Source organism: Pristis pectinata, chromosome 6 (genome assembly GCF_009764475.1).
Source record: "Pristis pectinata isolate sPriPec2 chromosome 6, sPriPec2.1.pri, whole genome shotgun sequence".
Classification (NCBI taxonomy): Eukaryota; Metazoa; Chordata; class Chondrichthyes; order Rhinopristiformes; family Pristidae; genus Pristis; species Pristis pectinata.
Genome location: NC_067410.1, coordinates 82,029,368 through 82,049,874, shown reverse-complemented (window position 1 = coordinate 82,049,874; position 20,507 = coordinate 82,029,368). Strand labels below are relative to the sequence as shown.

The following is a 20,507-nucleotide window of genomic DNA, read 5'->3' as shown; positions in this document are numbered from 1 at the left end:
TAAAGGAGATTAGTAATGTGCAGATTAAGGAATGTGTTTGGGGAATCATGAGGAAAAGTGTGGAACTGAAGAACTGATCAAGCCTACACTAGTAAAATGGCCATGGGAAATGGCAAGGTTCAGAGTATGACCATCAACAAGTAGAAGAGATTATAAATAAAGGGTACACATATCACAAAGCATATGAAAAGAACAAAAGCAGCTAACAGGATTGCAATCAGGGACAAATAGAACAAATGCTTATGCAGATGTTTAGAGAAAAAAAAACAAGTACCTTGAAGAAATAGATGATGGAGTAGTGAAAGTAAAATGATCAGGATTAATAGCAAATTGTTTGAAGATCAATCAATGGTAATCTTCCATGTGGGCAAGTTAGTCTGGCCAACGCAAAAGATTTACAAATCTTCTTCCCTCCCTCACTCAAAGTTATTATTCAAAATCTTCCACAACTTACTGCATCTGCTTTGCAAATGGTGTTAGCCACATGTCGACAAAGCAGTTTCAACCAGTCATCTTTCTTGGGCTCCTCCACAATTAATTGGAAACTGAACAGAAGATTTGATTGTTCTGTTGGAGGTCGTACCAGCAGGGCAAAGGCACTGCGACAATCTGTAATACAATCATGAGTCTTGTATCACAAATACAAGAAAAAGTAAACAAAAGGATGATCTTCAATTAATGGTGTAAACTACTCCTGGAACTCATGCAATGGAGGGCAGAAATTAAACATAATTTAAACTTAAAATTAGTATGTTTTTATAAACTTTATTTGTTATTTTCTGATTTGATTTCCTGCCAATGCAAAATGAATGCTTTGTCTGCAAGTTCATGGAAAGGACATTATTTGCTGGCTTGTTGTAATAAAGTGCATAAGTAATCAGGACATTTACAGAATTAGTATCGTACTTGCTGTAAAGTCGGAGATACATCCAGATACTAAGAAATTGCTAACAAATCCATGTATTTCATTAGCAATTTATCAAATTAATTTATAAACCCTAACAGGAATGAAAAGCTACGATGAGATTGCAGAGACCATTACTATGACAAATTTAAGAGATGCCAGCCTTATACAAGAGACTTTAGAAATCAACTGCAGTTCAACAAATAGATGGATCATCTATTTGGCACTTCTGGCTGAACATGGTTGCGAATGCCTCAGTCTTGCCTTTAACACTGTCGTACTGGATCCCACCATCTTCAAGGATAGGGATAGACCTGGAGTTTCTTCCTCCTGTTAGTTTTTTTTTAAAATCACCCGCCATGACGTTGTGGTACAGTTTCAAATGTGTTCTATTGGTTAAGTTCACTTAGCTATCTGTTGCATGTTGCTTTTGCTGTATATCATGCATGTGGCTTCACTCAGCTGGCACCTCTTTTTTTTGTTAGGTCATCAAGTATACCATGTTCTCCAAAAAGATTCTTTGATCACTGGACTTTGAGGAATACAAATGACCTATAATTTAAACTTTGTCATTAGTACTCAACAATTAAACCTTGATTCACACTTTAATTTATTAAGATTAATAGGTTTCACGCCGGGACAGTTTGTAAGATCTACTAGCCATCATTTGAAGTGCCGTGAGGGATTTACAAACAAGTGAAAAGGGTCACAGCAAGGCTTCAAAGCTGCATTTTCCCCACAATTTCAACGAAGTTAAAGTTAATATTTTCTTTCTGCATCCCAGCTGTCCTGGTAATGGGTCCTACTGAAATGGCTTCATAAATTTTAGTTATCACTCTTAGGTGATCCTTTATGGTCAAGGATAACCACTTCAGTGTCACAGTTCTGACGTGTCCAAAGGCAAGATGCTATCCGCAAATTGCCATTGGTGAGGCCTCAGATGCTTGATGGGATAGAAAGATGGGTTAAGATGGTGGCCATATGCCCTTTGTCTTTTGGCCAAGCTTCTGTGCGCTTTCAAAGAGACTTTATGTTTAGTACATTCCCAAATGCTATTGCTCAATTTTGATTAAACACAAGCCAGGGATTCTTACAAGTCTGTGAGGATCAGCATGCATGCCGTGACCTTGTTAATGATGGTTAAGGACAAGGATTTCTATTCCAACCTTGAGAAAACCTTGGTGTGTCCTGGAGAAGACAAACTAATTCCCCCAGGTGACTTCAGTTCCAGGGTCAGAAAGGATGGAAAACTCAGAAGGCGTGATTGGCAAGGAAGCAGTAGAAAAAGCGAACTTATCCACCTGACAAAATGCTGAGAACATGACTTCATCAAAACACACACCATGCTTAATCACAGATACAAGTTCATGACTTTATGGCACCAACCCCAATCAAGATACTGGTACCTGCTAGAGAGACCGCAAGGATATCCACAACACCCAATCATGAAAATGCCAATGACTGCTAAAGTGACTACCACTTTAGCACTATTTTCATCAGCTTGGCCTCAAATCAATGGCAAAAACACAATTGATTACAGCAACTATTGAGGGGTCTGTCACAGGAAAAGTCATTGCAAAGGCCCTCCTCAATTCCCTCCCTTCAGTGGCCAAAGTATTATTCTGAATTGCAGCATGAATTTCACCTGTCAAGATTTACAATGGACAGGATCACCATGAGACAATCCAAAGGAAAAAATAAGCAGCATCGAGCTGTGTGCATGTCTAGTCATATGCAAGCATGTGCAAATCGAGCATAGACTGCAAATGTTGGTGGATTATTTGAGGATTGATGCAGCCAAGCCTAATCTTGCTGTGTACCATAAAAAAAGGATTTATGTGGGTGCACCTACTGCAATGGTAGCCTGATTTTTCCTTTTCTACACCCAAGAGCATAAAAACACATTATGGTCTTCTTCTACCATGATGTTTTCCGTCATCATCTGTGGAATGATTTAGCATTACATCACAAAGCCACCAGAATATTTTTTTTAAAAAGGGAACAAAAAATTTTATTGTAGATAAGAAGCACCAATGACAAGAACAGTGCTAAAGGAAATACATAATATGGTAACTAACAAGTTAACCTACAGACAAAACATTTTTATACAAATTTATTAAAATACTTGCATCAATTTGAAGAGCCTACCTGATAAATTCTTATTAGGTACCTTTTCAAAGCAATCTTTTTGCACTGACCTTCAGTCTCCTTAATATCCAATACTTTCTTTATCTGGGAAAGAGGCATCAGCACAATGTGTTTGAGGGATGCAGGAGGTCGTGTTTGACCATGAGGACTCTTGAAAGAAGTAATTACTTTATGGCGCTTTCTTGCTATCTGTAAATAAAATTGCCAATAACAAATAAGTAGCAACAAAAATGATCATTATTTCCTTAACTTACATAAAGTCTGATGGGTGCAAACAATAATCATCTTGAAATAAAAATCTGCATATTTTCTTATGAAAACATAAGTAACTTTTCTAGTTTGAAAAATTTGCAACCAACAACATTAAGGTCAAGTTTACACTCATTTACATCAGAAATATCAGGAAATATCAAAAGCACTGATAATTTTAAATCCTTGCTAGTTATACTCAAAATTACTTATGTTCATGTTTTCCATGATCTTTTATACTGCACCTTCATCAGAACATATCTCCAAATCTATATGCACAGGTCAAAATTATGAGATTGTTGTAAAAATGCTGTTTTTTTTAAAAATTGTGCTTGGGTTCACATTTACTAGTAGGCATAGTAAAACTATTTTCTTGTCATAAAGTATTAATTCACCATAAATTGATGAGCATGCACAGGTGGAATTATCAAATGCATCAGTATTAGTTTTAATTGGCCTCAGCACCCTACCCCTGGTTATTTTCAATTAAACCTATTTATACAGATGGAAGAAAGGACACTTGAAATGGAATTAATCACAAAATGCTGGAAATACAAGGAATGGAGAGGTGTGCAAAGTATAAACAAGCTCTTTAGCCCATCATATTCATGCCAGCCATCAAGTACTACTCTATACTAATCCTATTTCTAGGCACTCAGCGCATAGCCTTCTATGCCCTGGCATTTCACGTGCTCACTAAATACAGTACCTTGTGAGAGTACATGTCCCCCTCAGGCAGTGTGTTCAAAATTTCAAACATCCCCTGGATGGAAAAAAAACTTTCAAATCTCCTGTTCCTCATCTTGAGCATAAACCTTCTGGTCACAGACCTCTGCCAAGGGGAAAAGTTTCTCACCATCTACCCTATCTAATTTTGTTTACCTTAATCAGGTCACCACTAAGCCTTCTCCATGGCAAAAAAATCCAAGCCCAGCTTATCCAGTCTCTCCTCATAGTTGAAATGCTCCATCTCAGGCAACTTCCTGGGGAATCTCCTCTGCACCCCTTCCGTTATAAATATATCCTTCCTATCACATGGTGACCAAAACCACACAGAATACTCCAGCTACGGTCCAACCAATGTATTTATTTAGTTGCACCATAGCCTCCCTGCTCTTGTATTCAATTCCCTGGCTAATGGAGACAAGTATCCTGTGTGCCTTTTTAATCATCATTTCTAGCTGTCTGCCTTGAGGGATTCTTGGACACGTACACCAAGGTCCCTCTGTTCCTCAGCTTCCTGGGGTTGTGTATATCCTAACATTAGTACTCTTAAAATGCATCACCTTACATTTTCCAGGATTAAATTCCATCTGCCTTGTTTTGTCCAATTTACCAGCTGATCAAAATTGTTCTGCAGCCAAAGACTATCCTTCTTACAATTATAGAGTCATCTGTGAACTTAATGGTCATACTTCCTACATTCACATCATGGGTCACAGCAAGGGTCCCAGCTCTGATCACCTTTTATCTTGTCAATACTCTGCTGATGGTTTATGGACATGTAGTAAACTTAAACTTAACTAGTAGCAATAACTGGATGCACATTATACTAATGTTTAGTATTCTCATTCGTAAATTCACTCCACTGTACTTACTGGAGACTCAGGAAGAACCGTTTCAAGTGTATGACTGCAATGATGATACTGGCAATCAATGATGATCTTCTGAATTTTTAATGAAAACCAAACAAAACCTGCAGATACTACAAATCTGAGATTAAAAACAGAAAATGCTGGAAACTGCTCCTCTTTCCACAGAGAGCTCAAACAGAAATAGTTTGCAGCATTTTCTGACCTGATGAGTTCCAGCATTTTCTGGCTTTATTTCTGAATCTCTAAACTGACTCTTCTGAAAAAGAAATGTAGCAAATAAAGAGTTTTCAGCTGCATGAAATTGTGGAATCTATTAAATCTGATGCAAACAATATTACCATATGTTTTTAGATCAATTTTTTTAAACTTTCCTTTTAAGTTTTTGAATGGGCTACAAGTTAATACCCAGACTTTGTGACACACTAAATTTATCGTACAACCCATATATTTATTTTGTAATTAAGTCTGCACATTTAAGTACTCATCAAACAACCAATAAAACAGGTGTTCTACTTGCAACCATCAACTAATCTGTCTTTTAAAAACCTAAATGTGCTCTTACCTCCAGGCAGTCATTAAATAGGAATAAAGTGACTTGTTCCCCTCGGTCACACAACTCATTATCCAGAGCAATTGTTTCCACTCGCTGGACAAGGTTGCGGTGAGATGATAGTAAGTTGGCCTGCATAAAAGACAAGTAAAGATTCAGTATGGCAAACATGACTAGTCTTCAAAACTTTACAGTGAATTTTGAACTGGGCAGATTCAAAACAATAAATAACCATTTCACTCCAGACAGAGAACAGAATTGGCATACAAACTTCCCAAATCATGATTTCGCACATCATGAACTTGAGTTTGAAATGGCTGACATAGATGCACAAAATTTGCAGGTGACATATATTGAATCATTCCCATGATCATTGTTCATGATCCTTGCAGGCAGATCTATCATTTTTATATTCCAAATCAAAAAGAAAATGTTTGAAAATTGGAGATATGTATTTGATGTACTACACAAGTTATGCAAAATCAGTAAAGTAATTATGAAATCTCAAATACTTCCAGAGATTACAAAACAAGATGCAGTCTTATTTATTTGCACTTCATACATACTTACAGGACAACCATCGACTTCATAGACAACATCAAAGATTTGTCGTTGACCTTCAGTTTTTCTTTTATCTTCGTTGATATGCCTAAAAAGAAGCGACAATAATGCCTTGTGCAAAACAAAATAAAGCAAGAGGCAAGAGACTGGAATGCTGGGACCATTTTCTCCATGAAACCTATTTTATAAATATAGGTTATTAAAATCATGAGGGGCATAGATAAGATGAATGGTCAGTCTTTCTACCCCCCAGGGTAAGAAGTCTATAACTAGAGGGTATAGATTTGTCAGAGGGGAAAAATTTAAAGGAGAACTGAGAGGCAAGTTTTTCCATACAGAGACCGGTAGATATATGGAACAAGCTGCCAGAAGTGGTAGAGGTGGGTACAATTACAATGTTTAAAAGACATCTGGACAGGTACAGAGGGATATGAGCAGAATGCAGGTAAATGGGACGAGCTCAAGAAGGCACCTTGGGTGGCACGGATGAGTTGGGCCCAAGGGCCTGTTTCTGTGCTGCATGACTATGACTAATAATTTATAAATAGGCTAAAAGCGATTGAACTAGTGGAAAAGAAGTAACTATGAGAAAACTAAGTCTAATGTAACAGAAAAGTGAGAAACATTAGCAGACTAGTCAAATTGAACAGTGCTATTTTGTTACGTAATTGAATTAATAGTGAATTCAGAATACAAGAGTGCCATCCCTTAGCTAACCTAATACTTATTTTATCTAGAAAATTCCATAAAGCAGAATCACTTCATAAAGCCAGCTTTATTTCAACATAGAACAATACAGCACAGAACAGGCCCTTCAACCCATGACACCAAATTAAACTAATCCCATCTGCCTGTACATGATCCATATCTGTCTATTCCCTACATGTTCATGTGGCTGTCTAAATGCCTCTTAACATCACTATCGTATCTGCTTCCACCACCCCCCCCCCCACCATGTTCCAGCCACTTACCACTTTCTGTGTAAAAATATTTGACATTCAGACATTCCCCTCACTGACTTTAAATCTATGCCCTCCAGTATTTGGCATTTCCACCCTGGGAACAAGACTCTGAATATCTACCCTGTATATGCCTCATTTTTTTTGTTAAATAACTTCCATCACGCCTCCCCTTAGCCTCCAAAGACAGAGGGAAAACAGTCCAAGTTTGTCCAACCTCTCCCTATAGCTAATATTCTCTAACTGAGCCAACATTCTGATGAACCTCTTCTGTCCTCTCCAAAGTCTCCACATCATTCCTGTAATGCAGAGACCAGAACTGTACACAATTCTTCAAATGTGGCCTAATCAAAATTTTATACAGCTGCAACATGACTTCCATAACTTTATACTCAGTGCCCCAACCGATGAAGGCACGCATGCCATATGCCATCTTTACCACCCTATCTACTTGCATGGCCACTTTCAGGAAGATAAGACTTGCACGCCAAGATCCCTCTGTACATCAATGCTCCCAAGGATCCTGTCATTTACAGTATACTTTCCACTTATACGTGACCTCCCAAAGTGCAACGTTTCACACTTGTCAGGATTAAACTCCACCTGTCATTTCACTGCCCATATCTGTAACTGATCTATATCCTGCCGTATCCTTTAACAACATTCTTCACTTTCCATAACTCCACCAATCTACACACTTACTCATTAGCCCATCTATATTTTTGTCCAAATATATCACAAGCAACAGCACTGATCCCTGTGGAAAACCTCCGGTCACAGACCTCCAGTCAGAGAAACACCCCTCCAGCACTGCCCTGATTTCTACAGCCAAACAAATTTTGAATCTAACCTACCAAGTCACCATGGATCCCAAGTGTCTTAGTCTTCTGGATCAGCTTACCATGTCAAATGCCTTACTAAAGTCCATGTAGACAACATCCACTGCCCCATCCTCATCAATCATCTTTGTCACCTCAAAAATCCCATCAAGTTCGTAAGACATGACCTGCCCCACACAAAGCCACACTATCCCTAATAAGCCCATGCTTATCCAAATGTGAGTAAATCTATCCCCAAGAATCTTCTCTGATAGCTTCCCTACCACTGATGTATAGCTCACCAGCCTATAATTTGCTGTACTATCCCTATTGCCCTTAAAGGAACATCATTGGCTCCTCTCCAGTCCTTTATGAGCTCACCTGTATCTAGAGGATACAAAGATCTCTGTCAAAGCCACAGCAATCTCCTCTCTTGCCTCTCTCAAATAACCTGGGATAGATCCCATCAAGCCCCAGGGACTTAACCATCTTAATGTTCCTCAAGAGACCCAACACAACCTCCCTCTTGATATCAAGATGCCCCAGAATATTAACATACCCCAGAATATTAACATACCCCAGAATATTCTCACTGTCCTCCATGTCCTTCTCCTTGGTGGATACTAATGAAAAGTACTCATTTTGTACCTTGCCCACCTCCTCTGGCTCCAGGCTCCTTTGTCCCAAAATTCTCTCCTTTGTCCTTGAGTAGTCCCACCCACCTCCTCGCTCCCCTCGTGTTTAGAGTTGCTTGGAATTTTCCTTAATCCTACTCGCCAAGGACATTTCACAGCTCCTTTTGGCCTCCTGATTCCCCGAGTTCTTTCCTGCTTTCCCTACCTTCCTTAACATCCCTTTTGTGCAGGAAGCTCCTCATTCTCTATCCATATTAATCAGCATTCTTGTTTCACAGTACACACTGCAATTCTGAGAATGCACAATAAGTTTCAATGTTTTATCTAATCATTCTTTAAACTGGTTTGTTAAGAGGCAGCACTTTCCCTTCAGGGTGCAATATTAAGTCCATAACCTATACCAACATTAATACTGCCATTATCCTTCAGATCATGGAGATGCCATGACCAAGAAAGCTCACCAGTGCCTCTACTTCCTCAGGAGGCTAAAGAAATTTGGTTTGTCCCCTTTGACTCTCACCAACTTTTACCGATGCACCATAGAAAGCATCCTATCTGGATGTATCACGGCTTGGTACGGCAACTGCTCTGCCCAGGACCGCAAGAAACTGCAGAGAGTCGTGGACACAGCCCAGTGCATCACAGACACCAGCCTCCCCTCCTTGGACTCTGTCTTTACCTCTCGCTGTCTTGGTGAAGCAGCCAGCATGATCAAAGACCCCACCCACCCGGGACATTCTCTCTTCTCTCCTCTTCCATCAGGTAGAAGATACAGGAGCCTGAGGGCACACACCACCAAGGACAGCTTCTACCCCACTGTGAAAAGACTATTGAATGGTTCCCTTATACAATGAGATGGACTATGACCTCACGATCTACCTTGTTGTGACCTTGCACCTTATTGCACTGCACTTTCTCTGTAGCTGTGACACTTTACTCTGTACTGTTATTGTTTTTACCTGTACTACATCAATGCACCCTGTACTAACTCAATGTAACTGCACTGTGTAATGAACTGACCTGTACGATCGGTATGCAAGACAAGTTTTTCCACTGTACCTTGGTATAAGTGACAATAATAAACAATACCAATATATTAAGACTTCACTTCAGTATTTGGATTGATGTAAATCTTTTGAAGTTGCTCAAAGAATAGACCTGCAGTATCAATACTACCTCAACAAAACAACCAGTTATTCATCTCTCTGATGGTGGCAGCATGTCCTGTGTACAAATTACCTAAGCCCATTTAAAAGTGATTACATTTCAAGAGTAATATTTGATTGAATAAGGGTTTCTGATATCTGGAGGATATAAAAATACATTGCAAGTCTACAGATCTTTTAAATAATTATCAGTTTTCAAATATCATTTTTTCATGTCTGATCAGCTATTAAAAGGATAAAGCCTAATAACAAGGACTAGACAGCCTTACTATCTACTGGTTTGATTCAGAGAGCAAGCACACAGGTGTGGGACATAGGCAGCAAACGTGCACATCAGTTAAAACTAAAACATGCATGTGCAAAGCAAAACAGAAAGAGCAAGCCTGTGCAGAAGAGGAATTGTATTTGAGAATAAAGGTGCACTAAGAAATAATGCAAGAGTACAAGCACAAGAGCAAAAATATTTGACATCTATTTGGAGTAAAGGCAGAAAGGTAAGATAGCCTCATCTCTTGTTTAAAATTTTCAAAAGATAGCCAATTGATGAGCAAAACTACACCGAAATTTGTGGGGAATATCACATAAATCAATTGACTATTTTACATTAAGTTCTCAAACTGAAAATTGAAGTTAAGAACTTACGTCATGACTTCTTTGAGTATTTCAATAGCATTTTCCAAACTGACTTTGTCAGGATTGTCATCTGCAGTGTGCTTCCAAAGGTCTAAAGAGATAAAACTTGAATTGAACAACATTGTCATGTGCAATTAAAAACAAAAAAAGTTAGCCAATTTGCAAAATCATCATACACTCATCAACTGACCATGCACAACCCTGAGATAGAAAACCTCAAAAATCTACAACGATACTCCATTTCTCATGGGCAATCCCATTTATCATGCAACATTCCTCTCTGGTTCTAATCCTCCCAGCTGTAGAAAACATCACAATCTTTCATATCCCGTTAAAATCACCCCCAGTCTTCTAACATACTGAGAATAGAGCAACATAATGACTTATTCCATATTCCTTTAAAAAAAAGGAAATGTATACTAACCACATGGTTAAAAAGACTCAAGGCAAAATATTCTCAACTTGCTGCCATACCCACATATCTGCTTTTCAGACCAGAGCTTCAAGATCCTGCTGTACACTAACACTTACTTATTACCCACCACTTGAAAAGGCGTAACCTTACATTTTATTGGCATCTGATACTTTTTCTTTTCATTAAACCCATCTATACCCACTAGCAGTTTATGCAACTTCTGCACATCAGTTTCTGCAATAATTCAGCCAGTTCTTAAAATGTTGATCACCTTTCCAAAATTTGCAAAAGGAAACAAAAGAAACACATATTAGATAATATTAAAGATCTTGCTTGATCTAAACATATCAATAATTCTATCTTAAAGCCTCTATTCCCAAATATTCTACAAATAATTCTGAAGGTTCTCAGTACCGTTCAGTAGTAAAACAACACTTGGCAACCTCTGCACAGGACGAATAAGCAGCTCTGCTAGGCTCTGACGACCACATTCAGGTTTAGCTTGATTAATCTGGCCAAAACAAAAACAGAATGAAATACTGTCAATATTAAATTTCCTCATTAACTTGACAAAATAAAAACAAAATTGACAGTTGAGAAGCTAAAAAAAAAATGCACATAAAAATCATTTTCAACCAGTTCACAAAATGACACAGACTAGGTGCCATGGTTCAGAGTTCATCTTCTCAGATGCACTGCACAAATTTGCCAAAAGTTATGTTAATATGGAGATGCGGGGGTTGGATTTTGATGAGGACATATTTCATCAACAGAGGAGGAAAATGTAGCTAATTAAGATTTGACAGATAGGAGCAAACGTGAAATCAATCCTTATTGTTTCTGCGATGAAAATCTCACACCTATAATGTCACTAAAACAAAGGCTAGCAGCCAATCATACTAAATATTCTCAGATAAAGCAAGAGATTTGAAAACTTACCATTTGTAAAAATATTTTAAAGAGAATGAAGTCCGGAAATAATATTCAAGATCAAGGCAGAAGTTGAAAAAATAAACTTTAAAAAATGTAAAATAAATCTTCATAAAATTTTGTATTATTTCAGAAGAATGAATTTCTGCAAAATTATTGAAGGACCAACGGGCCTATACTGTTACTCTCAGCCCAAAACATTGACTGTTCATTTCCCTCCATAGATGCTGCCTGACCTACTGAGTTCCTCCAGCATTTTGTGTTCGTTACTCCAGATTTCCAGCATCTGCAGTCTTTCTTGTGTCTGGATAAAATATATCCTGGTCGTTAAAAGAAACAAGGGAAAAGTAAATTGTGAAACCTTGCATTGAAGTTTTTCCAATTATTGACAACTACAGGAGTCGTAGACTGCTAATGCTAAACCATTGTTGAAAAAAGGAAGGGATAAACCAAATAATTACAGGCCAATTATTGGTATTAGTTTATTATTGTCACCTGTACCGAGGTATAGTGAAGAACTTGTCTTGCATACTGCTCGTACAGATCAATTCATTACACAGTGCATTGAGGTAATAAAGAGTGCATTGAGATAGTACAGGATAAAAAATAATAACAGACTACAGAATAAAGTGTCACAGCTACAGGGAAGTGCATTGCAGGTAGACAATTAAACCAGTGGTGAGCACATTTTTGGCATAGATTCTAAAGGACAGTATAAACCTTCAGTTTGAAAAGGGCACAGATTAGTCAGTTCATTACTGATATATAAAAGGGAAAGTTATGCAAACAATTTTTTTTGAGGTGATAATAAGGATGGTTAATGTGGGCCATCTGAAAGTGTCTTAATAGATCTTAACTTGGGTTTTGACAAGGCCCCACATGCCCAATGCTCAAAAATTTCAACATCTATGGGATGCAATGAAGAGTGGCAAATTGGGTCCAAAATTGGCTTGAAAAATAAAATCTGCAGATGCTGGACACCTGAAATAAAATGGAGAAAGTGTTGGAAACATTCAGATCAGACAGCATCTGTGGAGAGAGAAACAGAGTTAATGTTTCACGTTGATGATGTTTCATTGGAACACTTGCGCTGTAGCAGGATGCAAAAACATAATGGTTGACTGGAAACTGTTATCAGAGGAGTCCCACAGTCATTGGTCCCATACTTGTAAAATTTACTGAAAGTTACGACTTAAATATAGGAGGCCTAACCAAAAGTCTGTAGACGATAGAAAAAGTGACTGCATGAGAGAGAGGAAGAAAACTCTCAAATGAAAATAGTTGGGCAGGAAAGTGGCAAATGAAATTTCATCCAGAGAAATATGGTTCAATGCATTTGCAGAGGAGCATCAAGGCATGGAAACATACAACTCAACATTCTGCCGTTTACCGTATGGATTAACAAAAGGGACCTTGGAGTGTATGTCCACATATATGCAGATAGGAAGACAAGCGAATTATGTAGTTTAAAAAGTCATGCAAGATACTTCCCCTTTATTAAAAGAGGCATGGAATTCAAGAGCAGAGAGGTTATGCTAGAACTGTATACAGCACTCGTTAGGCCAGTACAAGAGTGCACCATGCAAGTCTGGAGAGGGTAGAGGAGATTTATGAGATGAGGATGTTGGCAAAACTGGAAAATTGTAGCAGTGAGGGAAAATTCAATAAACTACAATTGCTTTCTTTGGAACAGAGGAAGCCAAGGGAATACTTAATTATGGGTGTATAAAATTATGAAGGGCTTTGATTGAGCAAATGGGAAGGATGTATTTCTCTTAGGAGATCGGTTTAAAAAAAGACTGCACAGATTTAAAGTAATTTATGGGAGGGTTAGAGGATTTTTTTTCTCACTCAGAGGGTGGCAAGGATCTAGAACTCACTGCTGGTAGCAGACGCAGAAACACTCATTACATTTCAGTACCTGGCTGCATACCTTACTTGAACAGCTATGAACTGCAGGAATACAGAGCTAGTGTTGGAAGGTGGGAATAGGTTGAGTAGTTCTTCAGAAATTGGCACAGTGACTTAATGACCTTCTCAGGTATCCAAACTTTTCTTTTGATTCTATGATACACCCCTTGCAAAAAAAGTGAAATAGTATGCAAATGCCTGAACCAGTTCATTGATTTCTGAAGATTATTCTGGACAATGCTGCAAAACAATTCATCATGTGGAGTAAAATTAGGGAGTCACTTTCAGCAACTACTGGATTTCTTCTGTTAACTGCACATGGACTCCAGAAATTGCTGTCAGGTTTCCAGCACTATAATCACAATTATAATCCTGGCTCGTTGAATTTTTAGATACAACCTTCCATCTCAGGCACATTCCACAGAAACAATTTTAAAATTAAAATCAGTGGTCTCAAGGACACTTGTGTTCTTCACACAAGATAATTAGAAGACAAAGATTTAACATTGCTTCAATAAAACCTACCTTCAAGAAAGCATGAAATCTTGGTTTTTGTTTGGCACACTTCCCAATAGTGTCCTTGCTCATTTCAAAGAAGTTTACAAATGGTGGATAAGTCTTCATCAAGTCCTTAGACTAAAAGAAATAATCAATTGCTTTCCATTCTATCAATTCAATTCACTGTGACTCCTGTTTCCTCAAGCAGTTAAGATATTTTCAAAGATCATTTGAAAATTTTGTAATTAAACACTTCACACTTCCAAAATGATTAAAATCTCTGGAGATTATTGGGCTAATGAATCCTTGAGAGTCTATTTTACATTATTTGTAAACTCGGCTTACAGATTGCCGAGAGAAAACATTCAGGATGCCAAGGATGTTCCCCAAAACATCTACTTAAACAGTCAAGAGTTTTAAGAGAAAAACCTAATAGTCTTGTATCATCATGGATATCAATTGATTTTAACATCTCTGCCCCAGCCTAGTTTACATGATGAGAAAGGTTTTAACAATTCCATAAATCATGACTAAACAATTGTCTTCTACAGGACAAGTATACTGTACTCTTAAAAATGAATTTGGTAGCAGTGAAGGGAGCAATTAGTAACATATAATCTTTTTAATGAAATTAAAATGGAAATCTATTCTGCTCCAAATTATGAGTATAAAACTATAAATCAAATTACATCAAAGGTGCTGGAGGCAAAAAATGAATGTGGATGCCCAAAACTTTGAAGTAAAACAAAGTTTTTTTAAAATATATAAACACATCCCATTTTGCCCTCTCCAAAGCAGCAATCATGCAAGTACAGACCCACCCTGGGTTACAAACACCCAACTTATGTACATCTGGTACATACGAATGAGCATTTGGGAGACCAGCAGGATGGATTTGCCAGCTGCTGTGGGGCTAGAGGCATACTCTGCCACCTGGGAAGTTGGTTCACAGCTGCATTTCTGATTTGCAAACTGTTTGGGTTACGAACAGTTTGCAGGAACAGAACCCTACTGCAATCTGGAGGGGACTTGTATCCCACAAATCACAAACAACCTGCCATTTCCCACAATGGGAGGCTTACTAGCTCGCAACTCATTGACTATTTAACTATACCAAGTCTGATCCCATCTTAATCTGACAACTGGATTCCAGTCTGAAGCTGCGCAACTATTATCTCCCCTAGAATAATGACCCCACCCTTCCCATCCCACCCCACCCCAGCCCAGGCAGTACAGCAATCCTTACTAAATAACAGAAGAATTAAAACAGAGATTTCTGGTCACTATTGGTTTCAGATGACCTGCACCTACTGCACTAAGGGATGAATGATGGTTGCTTTAAAAATACTTACATAATTTTGGATTATGCCACCTATACTGTGGTTTTCTGACCAGTTCAGAATAATTTCTTCAAGATCAGACTATGAGGAAAACAATAGGTTACAATAAGATAGATAAGTTAATGTTACATTTAATATCTCACAGGGCACCATATATCCTCAAGATAAAAAAATTGCCCTTCAGCATTAAAGTGTCCAAGTATGCCATGTCACCACACAGTATACAGTATTCTTACACAGCTGATGAACAAGAGACTGGGTTTTGTTTTGATTAAATTTGCATCCACCTTCACTTCTACAAATTATATCCATCTTCTGTTAATAAAATGACAATGTTCCTCAAATTGGTTGGATTCCCCCTCATCGTGTACTGCAACTGTGTCTTAAACCATTTCCCTACACTCACCATTAAAATTAAATGATTAGTCTTTAGTAAGTAGTGGAACTGAAGTTATTAGCTGATTTTAAATATCTGTTCATATTTTGATAGAATGTAATAAAGTGCCTTTAATGCGTTGCTATTCACAATTACACTCAGTATTTCTAATAGAAATAGAGCTTACCTTAATTTTTGTATGCACATCCAAAATATCTGGAATACTGCCAAAAATTGTTTTTATTTCTTCTTGTGCAAGAATAGGCCCTCCAAGTTGACCCTCTTTCTCCAATGGAACCTTAAATAACTGAAGGCATTTCAATATGATTAACAATGACAACTAAAAACAAGAATGAATATAAATTCATTATTTACATATTCATGTGTAGAGGTTGGGGGATAAAAAACATTCCATAGTTGATAATTATGATGCAGCCTTATCTATGCTTTGGGAAACTAAAACCAGATCAGAAGATCATTTTGCAGAGCACCAATTACTGCAATTCTGAGCATATGGTGGCCTTCCATTCAACTCATCTCACTCCTATGTTGACTCTGCCTCTTAGTTTTCCAATATAGGTAACAACAAAAGAAAAACTAGTCATCTTCTCACTGGGCACATCTGGGCACATTTCCAGTCTTCGGGATTGTCTGAAATTGCTGAACTCAATGTGCTTTTAGCATTTTCTCTTTTTAATTTCAGATTTCCAACAACTACAATATTTTCCCTTTGCTATTTAAGGCTTCTTTTGGTGACAATGCCACAAGTCAGAAAATGATGACAACTGTTTTCTCAATCAAGCCCAGTAACCAAATAGTCTGTGCATTATGTTATCCACATCACTGGATATAAATTCTCTCCACTCAAGGTTTTTAATAGAAATATCATCATTATATTGGGAGGGGTTACTGCAACTTTTGCTTCCCTTTGCTTCTTAAACAGGCCATTACTGAACGATAGATTTTGTTGAGAGTCAGAATCAACCCAGCTCCAGCCGACTGACTGACAGTATTATGAATAAATTAGATAATGATTCTGCTTCATCATTACACTTTGTCTAGACTGAGCTCATTTCCTTTCCAATCTTCTTTCCCTTTGCACTTTCACCCCTTATCATTTAATATTTTCTGGCCATTCACCCTATGACAGACCTCCCCCCATTCCGTTCATGTTAAAACCCATTTCTAACTTCTCATGGTTTTTAATGAAAATTCAGACTTTAAATGTAAACTATTCTCTCAACAGATGCAGATTTGAGTATTTTCCACGTGTTTTATTTTAAATGTCATCTTTTAGTCTCATTGAAAAATGTAATCAAAAGCCACTTTTGCCTCCACAATTAAGTCTGTTACCTAAACCTCCCTTTGAATATTAAGTTTAGCAGACAATAAATTATGCACGCTATGAATGCAGACCCTGCTTCACAGTAATCCCAGAAGCAAACAAAATGTCATCAAAAACTAGCAAGTGTTTAGGAAAGATAAAAATTTAAGCAGCAAAGGAAAAAAAAAATTTTTAAACCACATTTCTTGACCTCGATGTCTTGAAGTACTATACAGCCAATAAAGAACTTACACACAGACCACTGGATTGCAGGGAAACAGCTGGCAATTTGAGCCGAGATACAAGGAGGTGAAATACAAGAGTAAATTGTCCAATTCATTTTAATCTTGTTGACTGGAGGGTTGCATTTTCAGTTAGGACACTAAAGCACTCCTGCAGTTCTGCTATGGAGTTTTCTATGCCCAAACAGCTACAGAAGCAAATCTCACAGGGCTCACTCAAATCCACACAGAAGCATCAAATAGAATACATGCTTAACTTCTGCACAAGAGACTCTCCAATTCATATCAAGAGTGCTATAACCAAGGGTGTCATTATAGATTATTTTTGTCTATTGAGAAACTGCATTGCTTCTTGTAAGTACCAAAAGGCACTGATGCCAAGTTTCAAATTTCAGAGAAACCATCAAGTTCTGTGATTGATAACACTCTTCAGATAAGGTAGAGAGCGAATGCTTGCATTCTGCCAAAACTCAACATAGCTGATATTTTTCATGCCCATTTAAAAAAAATTCCTTCCTTGATTCACGGAACCTGAAATCTAATCTATTTACATTGCATAAAGTATGTATGGTATCATGGGCTAGTAATATTTAAATAGTGTGTAGCAAAGTAAAATTGTGCTCTTGAATCATGCAAATCCAAGCAGAAGTTAAAGGAAGAAAACTTTTGCTTTTTTGTGTTGCATTAGAGGCATTTTACTCTCAACAACATAAATTCATGTACTTACCTGAAGTATTGTAGTTAAAATATCTACATAATTGCTTTCCGTCTGGTATAGCTCCATTGCAACCTGCCACCTAGCAGATGGCTTTGCAGGAACAGCCGCATAACATTTTGATGTTTTTATGCTGGACTTAGGTGTTTCTATTGAAAGGGGAAAAGAGGCTTTAAATCTGTTTAAACTCAAACAATCACAAATTCATACTCAAATATCTTCCTGTGGGGGGGGGGGGTAGAAAATCAGGTAAAACAGAAATTTCACTTGTCTAAACACGAGCTTAAATTAAAAATGATCCTGCATTAAGTACTAAACAGAAAAGGACATTAACAAAGGTTTTAAAAAGATAAATTCTTTAATTCAAAAAGATGACTTTTTTTTAAGAACATAGACAAAAGATATTATGAGAGATCACTATAAAAACCTTTTCTTAGGAAAAAAGTGACATCCTACATTGAGAAACATTTGTACCTTCAGTAAAAAGTGCACTGACATCCCAAAAAGTAAAGCTTCGAGTTATAGCACATTCAGATTCTGAGGACATTTCTACATCCTCCACTGAAAACAGGGTTTCGAAGATAGTATTTTGCTGGAATTCATCACTACTGCTTTTCTGGAAGTATTGCTGCATTTGTTCATCAGGTAACATCTTCAATTCTTGATATTCTGATTCAACCATATTGGAAAATGCACCACTATTGTGTTTCTGTAATTTGCCAATTTCGCCATCTTTATCTGGACTGTCACATATTGGAAGCCTTGTCTCCTGATCACATAATCCAACATCCACATTTTTGGCAGAGCAACTCTGTTCAAATTTTGTAAATTTACTATCAATCACTTGTGATGGGCAAGTAGCTTTCCTAAAGTTTGGTATATCATTCTCTGCATTATTCTTCTGAGGCAAAGCTATAATAACATTTTGTGTAATGGAAAAGGAAGTCTCTCTCTCAATAACCGTGCTGTCACAAAGTACATTTTGCTCAGTTACTCCAGGAAATTCTCCAAAACACTGCTTTTGAGGAAAGGTCACTCCTGTTCCTGTTTCATTTCTAATCTCAGATGCATCTTCAAACTCAAAAACTAATTTTACCTCTGGAGTGCTAATCGCAGAATCAACAGTATAGCACTTAGATCTTTCTTCCTTTTGCTGAAGAAATTCTAGAAATTTTGCATGCTGCTTTATTTCTGAGTTTCTATTACCAATAAGCTTGCCAGATTTTTTTCCACTTCTCTGCTGTTTCTGGGATCTCCAGTTAGAGACTGGCTTGCGAATTTGCATAAACGCGCCCTGCTGTCTATCATTTTTTCTATGCCACTTTACTATCCTGTTCTCTGAATATTCTGAAAGAAAAGTAAGTAAGTAACTGACAATACCACACTGACTGCTTCTACCTTAATATTACAGACATTTAGTTTTAAATGTTATTAATAATTCATTCTTTCACATCTTCAATCAATACACATTGCTGCTTTCTCAATAGAACCTAATTAATGATAAAATAACAGAAAGGGTGACATGGATAGTGCAATTCTAAGTACCTGGTCTTTCTAAAGGCATTTAATCAAGTAATATACAAGTAAAGCTAAGCACCCAGGTTTAAAAGAAAAAGTTGATCTTGGGTTAAACAATTAGTAACAGAAAACAAAGCACAGTGGTGTATGGTTGCTTATCAGATGGGGTGACTTGGGGCAATATTCAGCAATTCATGTTAATAAACTGTACTTGGATACACTGAACTTAGGTTCAACATCAGGTGATAACATAAGCTCAAAACCATCATAAGCAATAAGAAAGTGACAAACACCAGGACAACAAAATCTAGTGAAAGGGGATATGGCAAACAAAATATAATGTAATTAAGTGTGAACTGATTTATTTATTAGTACAATTTTAAAAGTGGTGCAGTTGTAAAAGGCTGGAAATTGTCAGTACAGATTTTTTTCCTGAAGGTGGCAGGACCATGACATCATTTGGGATCTATAAAGAGGGATGAGTAAATTATAAAAGAAAATTATGCTCAACCTTTCACAGGCAAGTCCTCAGTTGCAGCATTGCATTTGCTTCTTGGCACCAATTTAAATGCCCAGGGACAATGGCACAGAAGTGCAGCAGGTGGTGCTGCTGTCTCATAGCGCTAGAGACCCAGGTGCAATCCAAACTTCCATGTGAGCATTGCACATTCTTCCTGTGACTATGTGGTTTTCCTTCTCATACTACAGTTTCTTCCTACATCCTAAAGACATGCTGGCTGGTAATTAATTGGCTATTGTAAACCAACCCTATTGTATAGGGAGATAAGATTGGTCTGAGAGCCAGCACTGACTGTTTCCTTCTGATGTAGAAAAGATTGGGGTGGTACAAGAGACCAGAAAACAGTTGTTAGCCCTTTAAACAGGAAGAGCAAGAGGAGATTTGATGAAAAGGTACAAAGAACAAAGTGATTAGCAAAAGAATGTGAACCTACTACCAGGGAAAAACAGAAAATGTTTAAAGATGATAGAAGCAGACTTAGTAGTAATTTTCAAAAGGAA

The 20,507-nt window shown here is 37.5% G+C and overlaps 1 protein-coding gene across 2 annotated transcripts in view; it reads right to left on the bottom strand.

Moving 5' to 3' along the window:
* The window catches only part of ect2 (epithelial cell transforming 2), a 49,963-nt gene that overhangs the window by 15,496 nt on the left and 13,960 nt on the right, over positions 1-20,507 (bottom strand). For both annotated transcript variants that reach the window (XM_052018487.1, XM_052018485.1), the window contains exons 12-21: positions 17,982-18,118; positions 15,876-15,995; positions 15,325-15,393; positions 14,000-14,110; positions 11,048-11,144; positions 10,228-10,309; positions 6,017-6,095; positions 5,459-5,578; positions 3,103-3,241; positions 455-609 (exon numbers count right to left, since the gene is read on the bottom strand). In XM_052018487.1, coding sequence (XP_051874447.1) covers positions 455-609; positions 3,103-3,241; positions 5,459-5,578; positions 6,017-6,095; positions 10,228-10,309; positions 11,048-11,144; positions 14,000-14,110; positions 15,325-15,393; positions 15,876-15,995; positions 17,982-18,118 — 1,109 coding nt within the window. The remainder of the gene's footprint in view (positions 1-454; positions 610-3,102; positions 3,242-5,458; positions 5,579-6,016; positions 6,096-10,227; positions 10,310-11,047; positions 11,145-13,999; positions 14,111-15,324; positions 15,394-15,875; positions 15,996-17,981; positions 18,119-20,507) is intronic.